This window comes from Syngnathus leptorhynchus, chromosome 16, assembly GCF_054491065.1.
Source record: "Syngnathus leptorhynchus isolate UIUO chromosome 16, UIUO_Slep, whole genome shotgun sequence".
In the NCBI taxonomy this organism is placed as follows: domain Eukaryota; kingdom Metazoa; phylum Chordata; class Actinopteri; order Syngnathiformes; family Syngnathidae; genus Syngnathus; species Syngnathus leptorhynchus.
In genome coordinates this window covers 2,735,023-2,752,811 of record NC_141210.1, presented here as the reverse complement: position 1 = coordinate 2,752,811, position 17,789 = coordinate 2,735,023, and the positions used below count along the sequence as shown (strand labels likewise).

The window sequence follows — 17,789 nt, the reverse complement described above, 5'->3', positions numbered from 1 at the left end:
CTGATCGCGCAACCGCAGCGCGCCGGGCACTCACTGTCGCATTGCTTTAGGAGCGTCTTTGTGTTTTAGGATGGCTTTACTGCTCCCGCTTGCTTCATTTGGAGGCATGATTAGAGTTGATCCAATCCTCAGAGTAGCAAGAATGTAATAACAAACGGAGTCAGTCGGCATGCTGGTCCTCTCGGCTCATCTCGCGAGGCTCGACAACCGAATTTCGTCCGACATCCGAAGCAAAAGAATCTCGAATATTTTGTTCGAATACCGAATTGTTCGAGAACCGTGACGTTCGAAAACCGAGGCTCCACTGTATATTGATTTGAAATCATTTCATGCTGATCGTTCCCTTCTATAATTAAAATGTTTAGAATTAATTAAATAGACAAACAACTTTTCAAGAGTAGACAGAGGGTCATTTATAAAACATTCTAAATGATAATGTGGAATACGGAATATTATCCAAGCCTAAAAAACTGAAAGATATAATTACTTTAATTAAAGGACTTTAATCAGTCAGATTATTATTCAGTCAGATTTGAAATAAAACATTGAACAAAATACCTAATTCATAGTATTTTGGGAATGGATAATTCTGAACAAACAGCTGCTTCTCTTTCAGTACTCCCCAAAATCCATGAGACTTACCTGAGCATCTTCCAAAATAATACTGACTTACAATAAACATCTAACTCTAAATTTTGACCATGTAAAGCAGTATGTAAACGCTACAGTCTGCAAATAACAACAATCACCTACTTACTACTTGGAAGATGTTCCTTCTTCCCTTTTGGGCTTCAGTAGCTTGCAGGACGAGAGTTAAAAGGGTGCTTGGACGCCCTCATGTGGACAGCATAAGAAGTGCACAGGCAAACTATAAGGGTGTGTCGGGGTATAGTTATTGCGTTTCATCGAATAATTAGGTGAATAAAATTATATAAAGTCATAATGTAGAACAAAGAATAAAGTTTCTACGTTTTAGTCCCATTTCTAAAGAAAAAAAACATTTGACGAATAATTTAACTTGCTAGAAATATATAGCAGGGTATAATTGCATTCGGTTCCTCTCAAACGAACATTTTACGACTTATATTTGGCTATAGAATATATAAAACTTAGATACAAATAGAAATTTTATACTTCTAGTTACTTTTACAAGATCACCGAGTCAAAATGACTTACCTAAAACACACCCAAAACACCGCATGGACGTGTTTAGCGTTCAACGAACGGGCCATTGGATGAGCGAGGACCCCCAATTAGGTGACTCGCACGTGCCTCAGTAATATGTACATGGTTAACACTCCCGTTAACATTTGCACTAATTACTGATTTAAATAATAAGAAAAACATTTGCAGTAATTTCATACTGTATTGAATTGTGGGGATGCAACTAAAATGTTATTGTAGTCAAGATAACAGAAACAAAGAGGTCAGTGATGTGTCCAAATAATTTCCTTTATGCAATGCTTGTTTTCAATCAATTCATGATTTAAGCTTTCAGTGCATTTTGTTCTTCATTATTGGTTTACTTTAATTTCATGGGTGATATGTGAAATAAAAGATTAGGAAACTACACATCTAACACAAGGGTTAAAGAAAATGAAAGCACTACATTATAAAAGTAAATAAACCAAGGTTTCCAGTTTGGATGAAATAAAGTGGATCCCGCATATCTGCAGTTCAGCATTTAGACAAAAGCAGTGCTTTGCTGCAATCTTCTGGAAGGTATTGGCCTTTTTTTTTTTTAGGGGCATCAGTGACTTGTGGCGTTTGCAATTGGCGGCAAGACTCGACTCCTTTCTGCTGGAACTCAAAGTCATCAGCTGCTCTTCAGTCTCTTGGCATGGAGGGCGCCAGAGGCGTCGTTCTCCTGGCCGGCATCTCCCTCTGAGAGGGTCGTCCTTTTCTGCTTGAGCTCCCGTCGCTCTCGTCTCTCTTCCATTTCCTCCAGTTCTTCGGCAAAGAGCGTCTTGAGCGCCGGAATCAGCGAGGGGAGGATCTTCAAGTCTCCCAGACGCACCTGACGCACACAAGAAAGACTCCATTGAAAAGTGCGGTCACAAAACAATCCAAAGTCGCATCTCAAGGCCCACCCGCCTCACCCGCATGTGGTCGAAGGAGATGCCCACTCGCTCGGTGAAATCGTCGCTGAAGAGCGGGATCTTGGCGTAGCGCTGGCTGAAGTGATTCAGCATGATGAAGTCCGCCCGCATCCTCATGCCCACGTCGATCGCCTGCGATGTCGTGCTGCCCGGGTTGAGGGGGAAAAAAAAATGACAGAGACACGGGAGGACCATAACATCATAAGTAAGACGAGACTCAAAAGAAACAGATCAAACTTTTTTTTAATTTGTGTCCTGACCTATGTCGTTTGTCCAACGCTTCCTCCTCCAAGCCGTCCTCTAACGTAGCCTCGTGGATCAGTAGGGTGGCGTTCTTCCCTGGAATAGAAATCAATCAATCAATCGTGGGTGGTGCGGGTTTTCTGTTGTCATTTCATCCAAACAAGGAGACCCCAATCTGAGATCTTCTTGCTTGGTTGTGGACTCACCAATGTGCACCAGGGCGTCGCAGGGCATGGTGTCGCCGGAGAAGACCACCTTCCAGCCCGACTGGTGTGTCAGGCTGCAGCCGAAAGCGTTCTTACAGTGACGAACTGTGCACGTCTCAAACTGAGGGACGCAAGCAAATACGTTCATCAAAAAAATCCCCCTCCTCCTCTTTTGGATTTGTGTTGACGGAGTCTGCACCTTTTCCAAGTCGTTTTTCTCGAGTAACGCGCCGATCAACGCTCGCGTCCTAGGCTTGGGAGCTTCTGCTTTGTGACGCAGGACGTCGTTTGGGATGAAACTGAAAGCGAGTCCAGGGGTGAGATGATATCAGGGGGCTTTGCATAACGTGCGTAAATGACGTCATACTTGACGTGATGGAGGATCTCCTCGCAGCCGTCGTGATACTGCCGCAGCCAACTCATTATGTCCCAGGGGCCCAGCAGCAACACGGGATGCCAGGCCTTGCCTAAAGTTGCCTGCGACGCCAACAGGGGGCGCCAACACGCCACCGGCAACATACATACATGGTCAATGCAAACGTTCCTTCCATAAATTTGTAAAAAAAAGACGCAAACTATTCAATATACTTTTACGAACGTACCAGGGCACGTCGTCTTTGGTACAGCAGCTTGACCAGCCCCTGACAACGAGGCAAAAAACATTTTATGTAAACAACAATTTTGTTTTGGCATGATGGAGCCACCTCACCGTGTGATGATCGGCGTGCATGTGCGACACAAACACGGCAGAGATGTCGGACAGAACCTCGTCCACGCCGTCGCCGTAGTGTCGGCACAGTTGGCCGAAGGTCCCCTCGCCGCAGTCCAACAGCAGCGAACGGCCCGAGCTAAACGGCAAACGTGACTCATTCAATTGAAGCGACGGTCGGAAAGGGCAAAACATTTCCAGTCAATTCCCTCAATTGCATTTTGTTGACACGAACGATCATTATTAGCGTCTTTGAGTTGGCGTCTTCCCTCCCACCGACCTGATGTTGATTAAAGTGCTGCTGACGTTGCGGATTTTCATGGGCAGAGCCGATCCAGTTCCCAGAAAAACAAACTCGGGATATTCTGCTTGTCCTACATCAATACACACACAATTGTCATCAGTGATGTGGAGAAGCCACCTGAAAAAACATCTTTGAAATAGTTTGACCCCTCCCACATTAAAACATAAATTCTTGGTCTCGCTGTTTATTATGCAGCACATTTACAATACACGCAGATTTGGACTTACCAGGAGGCGCTGCAGAGCCGTTTGAGCGTAGCTGCTGACATTTGTCCACTTCCTGCAAAAAGTTGGGCACGTCAAAAGCCTCTTTGACAAACTCCTCATGGATGCAAGGAGGGATGGCGTCTCTAAATCAAAAACACACAAGCAAAGCCACCTTCACATAGGCACGCCCCCAAAAAATGTCTAGCATTTATTTTAGCCGTTAGCTTTCACACAGAACCCAGCAAAAAAGAACATTGCCACATTGCCGTGCACTTTGAGTACCAATCTTCAAATTAAGACAGATTGTTCGAGACGAAGGATGCGCCGACTGACCTTTGCCACTCGATGACCGGTCGCAGCTGGAACTTGAGCAGACATTCGGCTCGCACGGCGGACGCCTTGAAAGATGTGCGGGGCTCCTGCCGGCCAGATGACAAAAAAACGTTTCAGCACAAATTGCAGGAACCTCGCTGACATAAAAGAAGTTACTTTTGGCGTGTAGGCGGTGAGGTGCGGGAAGACGTCGGGGTGGATCATGTTGAGCTGCGCTTGGATCTTGTGACTGCGGACATTGTGGGCGGAGCCGGCGTGCTCGTTGAGGATCAGATGCTCGGTGCTGGACGGGAACCTGCAACGAAGACGATTCATTAGTTTCCCTACTCCATTGATTGCTGGATGGGGATTTTTACCATAAAGCTAAAAAAAAGACGAGGAACGAGAAAAGTAACCTTTCCATCCAGGCTCGGTACCGATCCGTTTTCAGCACTGCCTCGGGAGTGATGTGTACCACCAGTGCGGGGGCGTCCTCCGTCCCCCCGTTGTGATACCTGTGGGTGAGAGGAAAGTTCATGACATGAGAGGACCTTCAGTGCATCTGCGTGTGTGTGTCACCCTCGCCTGACCTTGAAATGGGCTGACTATCGCAGAGAGGCCCGACAAACTCCTCGGACGGACACTCCACGATGACAAACACCGGCCCCGGATCTGTGGGCGTGCACACCTGCTCCGGTCGGATCTGATGAAGAAAACAATTCGAAAGTCGACTTAGTCCACTCAAAAGTTCGTCAAAAGAGAAACACTCACCTCTTTGCCATCATACATGATGCTTTTCCCGCTCTTCAGAGCGGCGATGAGTGGGCCAATTGCCGCTGTGCCACTAAATGACCAACAACAGTAGAAATCATGAAATTTGAATCGGAATCAAACGAATGACCAAGAATAACAAACTACAGAAAAAGCTTCCGTGGAGGAGGTCGTCAAGTTACTCACACAGGAAGTCCAAGTTCTTTGGCCTCGAGCACCAAGAAGTTCCCTTTCTTGGGATGAAGCTGACAACATCAAATAACATTTCACTTTAAACGGACGCACATGCACACGAGCACGTGCGCACACAAAACGTTGCTCACTTTGCATATGAATGCGACCACCAGTGACGAGTCTCTTGGAACCTGGCTTTTGTCTCCTACAAAAAAAAAAAAAACATTTTCATATTTTTTAAGACTGTCAAAGGTGCCACAATTCAAAAAGAAGTCACCTGAATTATGTCTGATACAAGTCACAAATTACCTGATTGGTCTTTGCCGTCATCGGGATGATCGTTGTCTCTCCCAAGGAACGTGGGACTTGGGGAGCGGCTAATTCCTGGAGAGAGTCGGCTATTTCCTGGTGAGGCTACGGACAAAGAGTGTGACAAATGAGAAGGAGGAGAAGAATGAAAATGTTACCGGATCACCAAAGACTTACAACTCACCGAAGATGGGAACTTGCACAACGGTCATGGTGTCGTCCGGGTAAATTTGGTCCGTGTGCGGACGAACAGCTGATGGGAGAAAACGACACAGAATTTAAACTAAAAATGAAAGGACAAAATAAGTTGTGATGAGAGCGGGACACAGAAGACGTACAAAGTTTGATGCTGTCCAGTGGCCCAGAGAAAGTCTTGATGGCTTTCACGTAGCTCTCCTTTAAACATAGACAAGGTCACTCAGCATGCAGTACTCCAGAAATGCACAACCCACAAATGCGACACGATACACATTTCGATACACTGCAAATGATTCGATGCATTCACGATTTATGGAATTGCCAATGATAAGATACGATACGATTCTCCCATCTCCTGCGAAACAGTGCGATACAGTACGATTTTATTTTAAAACGATGCGATCCAGTGCGATACGATACGATGCAACTGCATCTTACTGGTGGTATCGATTTTCCGATGCATATCGGTGAATCTTCCCAACCCTGGTATCCACCTTTTCCAACTTCCTGTTTGTGTCCCAATATTTGTTTGAGGGTCTCACCAGCTGAGGGGGTCCCGAGAGGACGCAGTCAGGGACTCCGGTGTCCTTCAAGGTGAGGATCATTCCCGAAAGACCGCCCACGTTCTCCCAACTCATCCGGGTCAAGAAGATGTTGTCCAGGCGGGACGCTCGCAGCCTGGAAGCACGAGTGGCAGTCGATATTAAGACATATTCACACAAACAAAAAGGACTGGTCGCCAAACAACGAATCATAATCATGAATAATCATCATAATTATGAATGCAGCAATGGTGTGTCTTACTTGTGCTCGTGCATGAGTCTCTGCGTCCCTTCTCCACAGTTGAACAAATACCTGCAGAAGAGAAAAGACATGAACGATGACGCCATAGCGTGTGGTTGTGACAGCAGATGCACGCACCTGTTGAACTCGGAGAAGACGTAAAGTGACGCAGCGTTGTCCCGACTTCCGGCGCCGACCACCTGCACGTACACGGTGGCGGGGCCGTGCACTTCGCCGCGTTTGCTGCGGCTCTCTTTGCCCTTCAGCCTCCGGAGCGGCTTCGCCTGCTGCTTGGGGGGCCTCATCTTCTCCATCTTGTTGTTGATGTTGTCAGCCATGGAATGATGCGCTTGCCAGGCAGGTCGCAAAAACCGACAGCGACACCGGGTGAGGAGCAGTGGACGAGCGGCGGCGGACACGTGCAACGTGATGACACTCAGAATGTTCATAATATTGAAAAACGCGTCAATCAAAAAAACACCCTCAGGTGGATTCTTCTTGGTCATTCATTCTCCAGCCGCCATTTGGGGCAAAATGACATTATAAAATAAAATTGCCGGGTGGGTGAAGAAGGGAGCAAGGAGAGTTTGTTGTTTGCGAGTTGACACACACGTGAGACACGCTACTTCCGGCATATGTTGATGATGTCATTCAGGATTGAGCCAATGGCTGCTGAGGCTTTCTCTGCTCTCTGGACCAATCAGAAGCTTGGCTTGACTCTAACACGACCACTCGAACATAAGGTGAAATGAAGCTGTAAATTTTTTTATTGTTGATGTGCTTGATGAAATAAACAAATGAAATCTAACTATTTTTTGTAGGGTTGAATTTATCCTGCTTATTTTACTCGTTTAATGTCCATTTTAATCAAGTCACACATATGAAGAAAGTCAAGGCAGAACACGCACACATATTGTACAGAATATTCTTCTGGTCTTTATTTACGTCTCAGCATGTCATAAACAACTTCAGCCTCTCACTTCGAACTCTTTACTCCTTTCTGATATGACAAGGAGACCAAACACTTGATGCTTTCAATTCACACACACACACATGCACTGAGCATGTTTCCAGCAGGAGGCAACACTTTCTATTTCTCCTCAATAATAATAACAATAATAATAATTAGCATTCATCTGAATCTAGTTATGATGTTGCATCGCTGAGACACACTTTCATTATGACGGCTGTGTGTGTGCGTTTAATTGTGAGTGTGATGTGAAGGAGATGAACGTGCTTTTCTTTTTTTTTTTTGCTCGCAGCTTTGCTTTGTTTTGCATCTGGCTTGAAGTCTTTATTGTTGCATTTAGATGAACCAACGTGTGAGTGTGTATTCATTTGGGAAAGGGCAATCAGTCCATATAGGAAGGCGAGCTAGGAGAAGCCGGCATCTGATCCATAAGTCTGCACACGTAAGTGGCCACGTCCACCGAACGCTCCTCGTACATCTGGATGAATGGATCTTTCTGGAAGAAGGCGCAAAAACAAGACGTTTAGAACGCGGTGCCAACATATCGTGACTTGTTGATGACAAACGTCGACTCACCAGCAGCTCTTTGTACTTTGGCCTTTTGGACTCGTCCTTGGTAAGGCTTAAAAACAGGAGGTTATGATTACCATTATTAGCACTGCGGAACTATTTAAAAAGGTGCACTTTAGCATCCTGTCCACTTGGGGGCAGACTTTTTTCATCTGTGCAGCAAGCGCCACGCCACAGTATTGGCATCTCACCACACGTTGACGAAGGAGATGAATTTGGGCGAGAAGCGTCGCTCATCGGAGTTGCTGAGCTGCGGCGGGTCTCCTCGGACCACCTGGGTCAGCTGATCGAACACACTGTTCCATTTGGGGTACGGGAAGCGCCCCGTCGCCAGCTCGTACTGCAAGGCCACCACAGGCACGCACTTAGCAAGAAGGAATCTTTCCAGATACATATCAAGAGCGGAAGCTCACCAACGTGATTCCCAAACTCCAAACGTCCGAGCGCACGTCATAACCTTGCCGCGATGCGCACGGGTCGATTCGTTCCGGCTAGAATATAAACGCAACCCAAAAAACATTACACAAGCACAAAACGGACACACAACACAGTTGAAAACCTCGGCTGAAACTTGGGCTAAAGCTCCAAACAAGGAGCCAGTTTACAGCAAAGGTTAAGGTTTGAAGCTTGGCTTAGGTTTGAGTTTCAAACAAGGATTAAGGCATCAAGCCAGAAATAAGATTTCAAGTCTGAGTTTATACAATTCCCGGCGACCAAACAGTGAAGACCAGACGTGTTTCCAGGTGTACGTTTGACTCATAATAGGCACGTTAGCGGTTTAGCGTGTTAGCGCACGCCCGGGTGTTGTAGTCATTTCAATGAAAATGCAGCTCATTCCACACACTCGAGTGACACGGTGCCTCAAATTGTCACTTGATGGTACCCTCACATGACTGTGTGTGTGCGTGTGTGTGGTGGTCTTGATTGCCAAATTTAGAATGGAAAACTGCTGGGGGGCAGAGTGTGTCTGGGGGTGTTGGTTGCTGATGTCAGCCTGAACCCCCCCACCACACACACCGCGAGAGAAAATAACGACACAATGACATCATCACAATGTTGGCCGAAGTCGACGTACTCAAGACTGCTTGCACGTGTGAGACTTACGGCCATGTACGGTCGGCATCCGGCGTCACGCGTTTTGGCGATGGAGTCCACCAGCTGGCCGCTGATGCCAAAGTCGCACAGTTTGATATTTCCGTTTCTGTCCAGAAGAATGTTTGATGGCTTGATGTCTGAAAAACAAGAAGCAAACATTCAGACCTCCAGCTCAAGAGGGCCTTCGCAATGTTTGGTGCTCGGGCCCGAAAAATAATCCAAAGGATACCATCGTTAGCCGTTTTACCTCTGTGGATTATTTTCAAGTTTTCTTTTAGGTGGTTAAGTGCTTTCACAGTCTACAAGTAGGAAGATGACAACAAAAGTCAGGTGAGAAGACTCGAGAGGTAGGGAAAGAAGATGATGACGACTCACGGCTAAAGTGATTTTCCCCAAAATTTCCTCAGGAATGACGTCATCTAGTGAGCAATACACAAACTTGTAGAACTTGTCTAAAGAGGTAGCCATGAGTTCCATGCAGATCCAGCAATCGCCCTGAAACACACACACACACATTGACGTTTGACATCCTTGAATCTCCATCTCGTGAGATGTTCCTTTGAGTGTTTTAAACTCGATCCTGCCCCACCACATTGTCAATGTGAGGCTATGATACCGACCTCTCTGAAAAGAGCGCCGTAGAACTGCACGATGTAGGGACAGTCGCTGCTGCGCATCACCACGTCCAAGTCCATGAGGAGCTGCTTCTGCTCCTTCTCGTCCACCGTCGAGCGGATCCTCTGAAAATGAGGGGAGAGAGCAAAGCGCTGGCTCAGCAGAAGAACTTATCGGAGGGAGGGGTTTGGGGACGGCGGGTGCCCCCACCTTGACCGCCATGATCTGGTTGCTGGGCTTGTGCACCATCTTGTTGACGGAGCCATAGGCTCCGCGACCGATCTCGCCCAGGTCCTTCAGGTCCTCGGCCGTGAAGTCCCAAAGCTGCTCGGGCGACAGCTTCAGCTTGCCCGATGACTCGATGCTGTGCGTTCGCAGCCTCTCGCTAAACCGGCGAAAATAACCGTGTTGATTGTTGGAATGGGACAAGATGGTGGCGGCGGTGGAGGTGGCTCACATGTGCGGGTTCTGAAAGGGTTGTCCGCCTGTGTTCAGCGCGAATCTGGTGGTGGGTTTGATGGGTGGGTTGGCGAAGTTCAGCTTGAGGGCTTTACGTTTGCCTGACAACAAGTACAACGACCACCAGGGGCAAAGTCAGCCAGTGTCAGGATAGACCTCGAACGACACGAGCGAAGGACACGAAACAAAAAAAAAAAAAAAAGGATGAGTAAGGAGATGCCCGCATGCCACGCAGACGGCGAGTTAGTGAGAACACGATATCATTTCGGCCCACGTGAGGACATGCGAGAATAAATGAGCGCCAGGAACCAGCACTAGTCAAGCCGTGTTTAGTTTCCAACATCTCACAATGACGGAAAACCAACAGACTGTATTTCAATCAGCGTCAACTGCTTTGACTTTTTTTGGGCTTTGGACAACAACAATATGGACAGGAAGTTAACGTTTGTGACACAATTCAAGTCCTAGAGAAACAGACGGGTCCGGTGGCACAAACCAGCCTGCTTTCAGCGTAGATTAGCAGCGAGCAGCAGATCACACACGCATCCACCCAAGTATTAGATGTTGTGAGCGCTCCCACACGCACACACAGTGAGGTTGGTCTTACTTGGGGGGGCTCCAGACAGGTTTATCTGAAAGCCTGGAGGCGAGAACACAACGTTTACTTCCTGTTCAACAATTTTTCTGTTTGGATCGACATGCACGTGCAATATCCAACATGGCCGACACGGAGGCGTGTGGCTGATGTGGCCAAACACGTATGGAAAATGATAAATATGTAAAACGTGACAGCGACACGGGCTTTTCTCGGGCAGCCTCACCGTGGTTCCACGTTAGCGAGCGTTAGTTAGCAGCGTGGAGAGAAAAGTCAGAGCAGGAAGAGAAAACATGGAATCATCACTTTGCGCGGGAAGAACTCTTGGCGATAAAACATCGGCACCCAAAATCATTTGATGGCGCCCTCTTTGGCAAAAAGGAGGATTACAGCATAAAAATAGGTGGAGAAGGACCCAAAGATTGTTTTAAGTGGAAAGAGGGACGAGTATCCTGTGAGTGTCGTTATTTTTTATGAAACCTATTAGGATCACAAGTTGCATTACCTTTCTTCGGCATTCAAGCTAAACGTGCAAAGAGCTAAGAAAAACTGAGCGGTTGTGGTAATCGTGAAATCGGACTCATCTATTTTTAGAAACAAACGTGCAGTCGATTCTCTGAAGTGTGAGTCTTACCTGTTTCACTCTGACACCTCCAGCAGGTGTTGGCATCTGAAAAGGAACATTTTTCATCATGTCTTTCATTTCACACTGTGCAAAAAAAAAAAAAAAAAGTGTTCAACAGAGCTTTGAATCCTAAGTGACAAATTGAGCTCTGATTCATTTGTTATACATCCCACACAAAGAAGATGCAGGAAACAATTAAACCCTTCGTTGCAACGCAAACCTGACAGAATCAAGAAAGGCTATCGGATACGTTGACGAGTTGCGAACGACCACCGTGGCTGCACAAATTGATCTTGTTACCCACGGCAAGTCCTCAAGCGGTGCTGATTGTGTTCAAGTGGCTGAAGAATGAAGCCAAGTTTAGACACAACCTGAGTCGTGAATGTCAAGGGTGTTGCACTTTCATCAGAGATGACTCAACAGCAGCTTTCTGCTGTGGGGGGTGGGGGGTATATGTATAGATAGATAAATACAATTTTTAATGGATAATAAGAGAACATTTACCAAAGGGAATTGTTTTGAAATTGTGCATTTTAGGAACTGAGTTTGCTAGCTCAAGGAATCGGAAAGGAGATGGAACACAATTGGAACGAACCCCCGAAACTAGCAAGTCAAGTCACGAATGTCAAGGATGTTGCGGACTCAACGCCGATTGAGGACCCTCACGTCGAGGTGGTTAAAATATAAACAGGAATTCAAACAGACGTTCAGGAAAAATTTGGCAGGGGAGTTGTTTTTGCATTGCGCAGTTCTGGAACGGAATTTGGTAATGCTGATTCGTTCCGTCCATAGGCAGGTCACAAGTAATTCGATATATTGTAAATAGTTGTCTGTGATATTTGATCCCGCGGCCGCTCCTTGCTTCGTGCCCCTCAGGAGAGTAGCCGATCGGAGGTCCCCTTCCCCGCGGCTAACACCCGAGCTCGAGTTCACCTTCGCTGGGATTCATCCATCCGTCCATCCGTGCACAGGCTCGCTCGCTTACTCACCCTGCAGGCTGCTCACGCTGCTAATGTGCTGCAAAGACTGCTGGTGGGCAGCCGGGGCGGTGTTCATCGTGCCGCCGTTGTTACTGCTGGCCACGGAGGTCTTGTTGGGACCGAGACTCGCCATTGTTGTGTGTTTAAATTCCATTGGCGGCGCCGGCGGCTGTCTGGCTTGGCTGTCGAGCGGGGTGTGCTGCCTACGGCACGCTGATCAGACGCTTCTCCTGCTCGGCCCACGATCAATAACGTCCGCTGCACAGCAACATGCAGGCCCCGGGGAGACTATCGGCGGGTGCGGAGGCCGGTAAAAGTTGAGCGATTGTGGTTGGAAAACAGCTTGCGGGGAAGCTGGCTACCTGTGAAGGAGGGTGGCGATCACAACATCAGCGAGGCTAAGCTAAACTAAGCTAAGCGAAGAGCTAGCAGCAGCCAACAAACAGCGATCAGCTGACCAAGTGACACTGACATCTCTGTCGCGCCCCTTCTCTTTTCCCCCCTCCGCACATACATTTTATTTCTGACTGAAATGCCCAATTACTATTTATTCATTGGTACTTTTTTTTTTACAATGGTGTATTTTTTTTTTATTTGACCTCTTTTACATATTCTGATTTCTCCTTATGTTTAATTGTCAGTGACATGTGCACGCCCACTCACAAACTCGGTATTAGACTGTTTTTTTGCTTTCCTTTTAGACCAATAACAAGTCTTGCTATTCATTTTATTTATATTTGTGTCTTGCACGTTTTATGATCAGTTTACTTTTGGGAGTAGTTTATATTTATGACGACTCTACGCCCACACACGCCATTTAACCAAACAATTCCGGAAGCGAGGCTAAAAACACGCATGTCTTTTAAGAGTTTGTTTGTCAACGCCCCCGCGAAAGCAGCCAATCACATACATGCTAGCCAAAACAAACCCGGAAGTCAAGCTAAAAATAAACTTTGCACTTTAGACCAAGGCCTCGCTTTCTTTCTTGCAAACATCACTTGAGCACGGGAGGTGAATTAGTTATTATTAAGAATAATAATTTGCTTTCACGTCTTTATTTTGTAGGTGTAATGATCCAACCATCACAAGTCTCTCCGTTCAAACTTGATGAATGAATCCATGATGACGCCGTTGCCGTGATTGTTTAATCTAACTTTATTTTGCTGCTTTAACTAAGTCCAAACAGTGCAAACGAGGTGCTAGCAATAAATTAACCAAACGAAAATGGACGGCAGTGAAAAGGCAAATTACAGTCAGATCCCAACCGGGGATTCGGCGGGGACGCTCGAAAAGGGGCGCGTCGACGTCTCGTGCGGGCGGGCCGAGGCGAGGATGTCGCTCCAAGTCAACGCGTACACGGCGACCACTTGGATGCTTGTTATCTGGCGAGCGTGCAATGGGATGATGTCTTTATTCTTTGGCTTAGCGACGTTAGTACAGGTGAGCTTTTAAACTCTCGCACAACCAAGTTACTCACGTGTAGACAATACCACCACTCTAAACTTTGGACTGTGTTGGGCAGATCAACGATCCGGATGCCGCCTTATGGATGGTAAATAATAAACGCACAAAATAAAACATGTTGCCAACGACACCATTAAGTTGACTCCAGTGAGTAGTAATTGGAGTTTGTGTAATTTTTCCGTTGCAGTTCGGTTACGGTGTTCCTTCCATCCTCTGTGCGCTCATTGGGCTCAAACCCCATGTGACTGGTACGCAGCCTATTGTGATTGGCCCGTTCTTGGATACGTCAATGTTGCCACCATCTTGGATGTGGCATTTCTGCCTCGTCAGCTAAATGAAATTGATTGAACTGCATTAGGCACCTACAAATGTAGAATATATTATTTGTTCTTGCAGGAATACACAGTGTGTAAGAAGAGGTAGAGTTGAGTACTGTACACATGATTTAATAGAATTAGCCACAGTCAGAATTTTCTGGAGGCAAAGTTATGAATGGCAAAATACAACTAAATGTCCGCTCTTATTACATCACAACTCGTTCAACATAAGCTGTGCTGTTTTTGCAGAGATTTTAGCATGGAGACGTGTGGCTGACTTGCATATGATGTTGTGCACCGGGATGCTCCTGATCATCGGATGGAAACTTAACGGCCAGAACACGACAGGCGTCTTCCAAGAAGAGGAGGCCAGGTAGGTCAAGTGGATACAATGGACCCCCAGAACTACGTTTTTCAAGTGAGCATACAAAGAACACTCACATCCTTTTATTTATTTTTTTTTAAGAGAATTTGGTGGTGTGGTGTTGACAGTTTTGTGGCTAATGCTGTGTCGTCACTCCGGAAGGTTCAGTCGACTTCAACACAATGCATTTTTATTACAATATGAAAAAGTTTGATTGACTTACATCCACGTTTTGTGGTCCTCCAGGTCGGCAGTGGGTAAGCTCAGAGTGTCGGCCGCCGTCCTTGTCACCCTTTTTCCATTTGTGTGCTGGTTTTACTTCCACATCCACGAGGAACTGCGTGCTAACTGGCCGGCGCACTGCAAAACTGCACTTTAATGGCAAAAAAAAGGACATTTCATTTGCAATATGACTGAAAACTATGGAACAATTACATTTTGATGAATCAATGAATGTTGTTTTGATGATGTGTAATTTCATGTTATTTAATTTTATTAAAACTATTTGTGAGAAAACTATGGAGTAATAACAGTTTGATGAATCAACGTATGTTGTTTTGATGATCTGTAATTACATGTTGTTTAATTTTTATTAAAATTATTTGTGAGAATTAATAAGATACAAGTTTGTTACTCTAATTGTCCAGTGATTTTTGTTTTTTCTCAGTACAAGTATTATTAAATTTAATAAGGAAGCTATTTTTGCAGAGATTTGCTATCAAAATAAATATTGTATCAACATTTAGGTGAATCTAATTTTGTCTTTTTGTACATAAAACATTTCAAGGGTGTTGCAGTCAATGTTAACAATTTTGCCACCTGTTTAATTTTATATCCGCTAGAGGGCGTTAAAGATTCTTAAACGTATCACTGTGACGAAGAAGAGACGTTTTCCGCTACTTCCGCTTTAAGCACGCTGATCTGAGATCCGCCATTGCGTCCATTCTGACCTGTGTCTCTTACATGAGCTGATCGGAGAGCAACTACGTTACAGGGACAGTTCCGGCTTCTCTGACGTCAAATTTTGTAAACTTGGAGGTTCAATTTAATATGTCGCTAAGTGTTTTGGTTCGCCGTCTGGGCTGGAGGCGATTTGGCGGTGACGTAAATGTCTTCCAAAGCGTCACATTTATACACCGCCTCGTATGGAGAGACATCGCAGCGATGCGCACGCTGTCAGCGCTGCCGTCAAGTGTCTGCTGCCTAGTAGGTCATTTCACATTTCAACACCAAACTCCGTTCAGAAAAGTGTCCATTTAAATAACTCCCAGTACGTGATCTGCTCCTGATTGTCGCCATCAGAGTGCCATTTCTGGAAATAAGTATATTTTACTGTGCTGACGGCACACTGTCGAGAGCTGCGGAAATAGCTCAAGTTGTATAATTTGATAATCAAATGAATAATTTATTATTTTGCAAATATTTTGATTGACATGATTATGTCAAATAATCCATCATGCTCATACGTTCATCATTTGATTGACAGGTGAATGCAAAGAAGCCTTGCAATCGCTGCCTAGCAACACGATGTCAACATCCCCAAAATGCCAAGCGGTTTTCCACGCTTCCTCCAAAGCCTTCGTCACGGGAGAAATCCAAGAGGTTTGGGGTGAGTTCATTGGTTTGAAAAAAATGTTTAAACGTTTGAATTAGTAGCCTGTAAATGTTGAACTAATGGCACAAATGTTTCCTGTAAAGCCCGTCTCGTGGAAATCTTTAGCAGTAACCTTCGCCATGGGCGGAGCTCTGCTTGGCGGGATGAAGTACTTAAAGAGCGAAAAAGAAGAATGTAAGTTACCAAGTACAGATTTACCCATACTTTGACTTACGACCTTGCTGATACAATGTGATGTATCACAGTAATGGAAAAAGAGCGCAACAAGTCGATGGGGCGCCCGGCGCTGGGCGGACCGTTCTCTCTGGTGGACCACAACGGAAAGTCGGTGAATAGCAACGATTTCCTGGGCCAGTGGGTGCTAATCTATTTCGGTTTCACGCACTGTCCTGACATCTGCCCCGACGAGCTGGAGAAGATGATGGAGGTGGTGGATGAAATTGGTAAAATATAAATAAAAAAGTAAATAACCTTTGACAGACAAACTAGCTCTATCCCTGGTTTTGTTGTTGCCACCGTTCACTGTTGCAGGCGGTTCTGATGCAATCACTTGATGCATTCTTTATTTTTTTAATCCAGATAAAATAAAGTCTCTGCCCAAGCTGACACCCATCCTCATCACTATCGACCCTGACAGGGACACGCCAGAGGCCATGGGGACTTACGTCAAAGGTACGGCGTCGTGTAAAAAAATATGCTCCGCCACAGAGAAATAAACTGAAGTTAAGAAGATGCCATATGATGCTCAGTGTTAGAAATTGAAATATTAGTTTTTTCAGTTAGGAGCCATCACTTGGTCCATTTTTTTTACTATACAGTCAAAACCAAATCGAAAATGACATTCACAACGAGCTGCTGTAGGCCACATCTCACAGCTAGATGCTCACACGCAGACAAACCATCCAACCCGACTCCTGCAACTATCACAGCAGACATTATGTGATCTGTGTTTTTTCTAGAGTTTTCTCCGAAGCTGATTGGCCTGACGGGAACGAAGGCTCAAGTGGAGCAAGTGTCGAGAGCTTATCGAGTTTACTACAGTCAAGGACCCAAAGACGAAGACAACGACTATATTGTGAGTCACCGCCAACAATCACGGATAGACAATTCAGCATTGATTCTGTTCCGTTTCTGTTGAGTTTGGAAATTCTTATTTTTCCATATCTGGTGCTATGTCATGTTTGATGTTTGTCAGGTGGACCACACCATCATCATGTACCTGGTTGGACCCGACGGACTCTTTGTGGACTATTTTGGTCAAAACAAAAGAAACGTAGAGATCTCCAATTCCATCGCAGCTCACATGAGGAAGTACAAGAAGGACAAGTGATTAGACACCAAACAGGACAAATTAACCTGATGAACTTGAATCAAAAGTGGCTTTTGTTATTTGTTTGAAAATGAAAACATATTTATCACAATTCGCAGCAGATTCTTCAAGAATATTGTTGATTTTTAAATACAGCACTACCTTGACTTGAGCTTTTTGAGTTCCAAGACATCACTTGGTCACAGGTTCCACTGCCCACCCAAGTGCACCAACTCCCAACACAATGTCACAGGAACCTTGGTCTACAATAAGGTACGTGATTGCTGACCCAGTGACCCTTGGACTGGGGAGGCACTGGCTCTTGGCAAAAATAAACATTTCAAAGACAAACCTACATTTCAATTGGGATTTTCTTTTCCATTTCAAAGTTGAAACGAGGTCCAAATTAGTTTGGTTTGAAAGATTCATTCATTTCCACACACCAATCAGGAAGGCTAAATGCCATTTCATATTATTTTAAAAAGTAGCTATTTTTC

The 17,789-nt window shown here is 45.5% G+C and overlaps 5 protein-coding genes across 8 annotated transcripts in view; 2 read left to right on the top strand and 3 right to left on the bottom strand.

Annotated features, from left to right (window-relative positions):
* Positions 1-874, bottom strand: part of shisa6a (shisa family member 6a) — a 28,846-nt gene extending 27,972 nt beyond the window's left edge. The window contains exon 1 of the mRNA XM_085934135.1: positions 758-874. The gene's annotated coding sequence lies outside the window, so the exon portion shown is untranslated. The remainder of the gene's footprint in view (positions 1-757) is intronic.
* A 557-nt stretch (positions 875-1,431) lies between these two features.
* Positions 1,432-6,955, bottom strand: elac2 (elaC ribonuclease Z 2). The gene is made up of 23 exons (XM_085934840.1): positions 6,453-6,955; positions 6,336-6,386; positions 6,074-6,209; positions 5,672-5,729; positions 5,518-5,586; positions 5,334-5,438; positions 5,174-5,229; positions 5,037-5,095; positions 4,851-4,923; positions 4,670-4,782; positions 4,496-4,594; positions 4,257-4,395; positions 4,101-4,186; positions 3,789-3,910; positions 3,538-3,631; positions 3,258-3,396; positions 3,151-3,189; positions 2,916-3,025; positions 2,748-2,847; positions 2,549-2,669; positions 2,360-2,438; positions 2,100-2,244; positions 1,432-2,017 (listed from the first exon to the last, which is right to left on the bottom strand). The coding sequence occupies exons 1-23, from the start codon at positions 6,818-6,820 to the stop codon at positions 1,817-1,819; spliced, it is 2,562 nt and encodes an 853-aa protein (XP_085790966.1). The 5' UTR covers positions 6,821-6,955; the 3' UTR covers positions 1,432-1,816.
* A 272-nt stretch (positions 6,956-7,227) lies between these two features.
* Positions 7,228-14,804, bottom strand: map2k4a (mitogen-activated protein kinase kinase 4a). Of its 4 annotated transcripts, XM_085933728.1 has the most exons (15): positions 14,592-14,804; positions 13,701-14,017; positions 12,233-12,585; positions 11,253-11,288; positions 10,631-10,663; positions 10,022-10,124; positions 9,775-9,949; positions 9,570-9,689; positions 9,325-9,444; positions 9,197-9,248; positions 8,959-9,086; positions 8,268-8,345; positions 8,046-8,194; positions 7,861-7,906; positions 7,228-7,780 (listed from the first exon to the last, which is right to left on the bottom strand). In XM_085933728.1, exons 3-15 carry the CDS (start codon positions 12,375-12,377, stop codon positions 7,667-7,669), a joined length of 1,299 nt encoding a protein of 432 aa, XP_085789854.1. In that variant the 5' UTR covers positions 12,378-12,585; positions 13,701-14,017; positions 14,592-14,804; the 3' UTR covers positions 7,228-7,666. The 4 variants fall into 4 exon arrangements, with proteins under 4 accessions (XP_085789854.1, XP_085789852.1, XP_085789855.1 ...); XM_085933726.1 differs by lacking the exon at positions 13,701-14,017; XM_085933729.1 differs by lacking the exons at positions 13,701-14,017; positions 14,592-14,804 and adding an exon at positions 12,586-12,703 and having other exon boundaries at positions 12,233-12,511.
* On the top strand, positions 13,157-15,113 carry tmem220 (transmembrane protein 220). The gene is made up of 6 exons (XM_085933732.1): positions 13,157-13,663; positions 13,746-13,775; positions 13,875-13,935; positions 14,254-14,377; positions 14,471-14,530; positions 14,615-15,113. Exons 1-6 carry the CDS (start codon positions 13,448-13,450, stop codon positions 14,745-14,747), a joined length of 624 nt encoding a protein of 207 aa, XP_085789858.1. The 5' UTR covers positions 13,157-13,447; the 3' UTR covers positions 14,748-15,113.
* A 136-nt stretch (positions 15,114-15,249) lies between these two features.
* Positions 15,250-17,464, top strand: sco1 (synthesis of cytochrome C oxidase 1). Its single transcript, XM_085933731.1, has 7 exons — positions 15,250-15,574; positions 15,855-15,977; positions 16,067-16,157; positions 16,229-16,426; positions 16,563-16,655; positions 16,943-17,058; positions 17,179-17,464. Exons 1-7 carry the CDS (start codon positions 15,419-15,421, stop codon positions 17,311-17,313), a joined length of 912 nt encoding a protein of 303 aa, XP_085789857.1. The 5' UTR covers positions 15,250-15,418; the 3' UTR covers positions 17,314-17,464.
* The last annotated feature ends 325 nt before the right edge of the window (positions 17,465-17,789 follow it).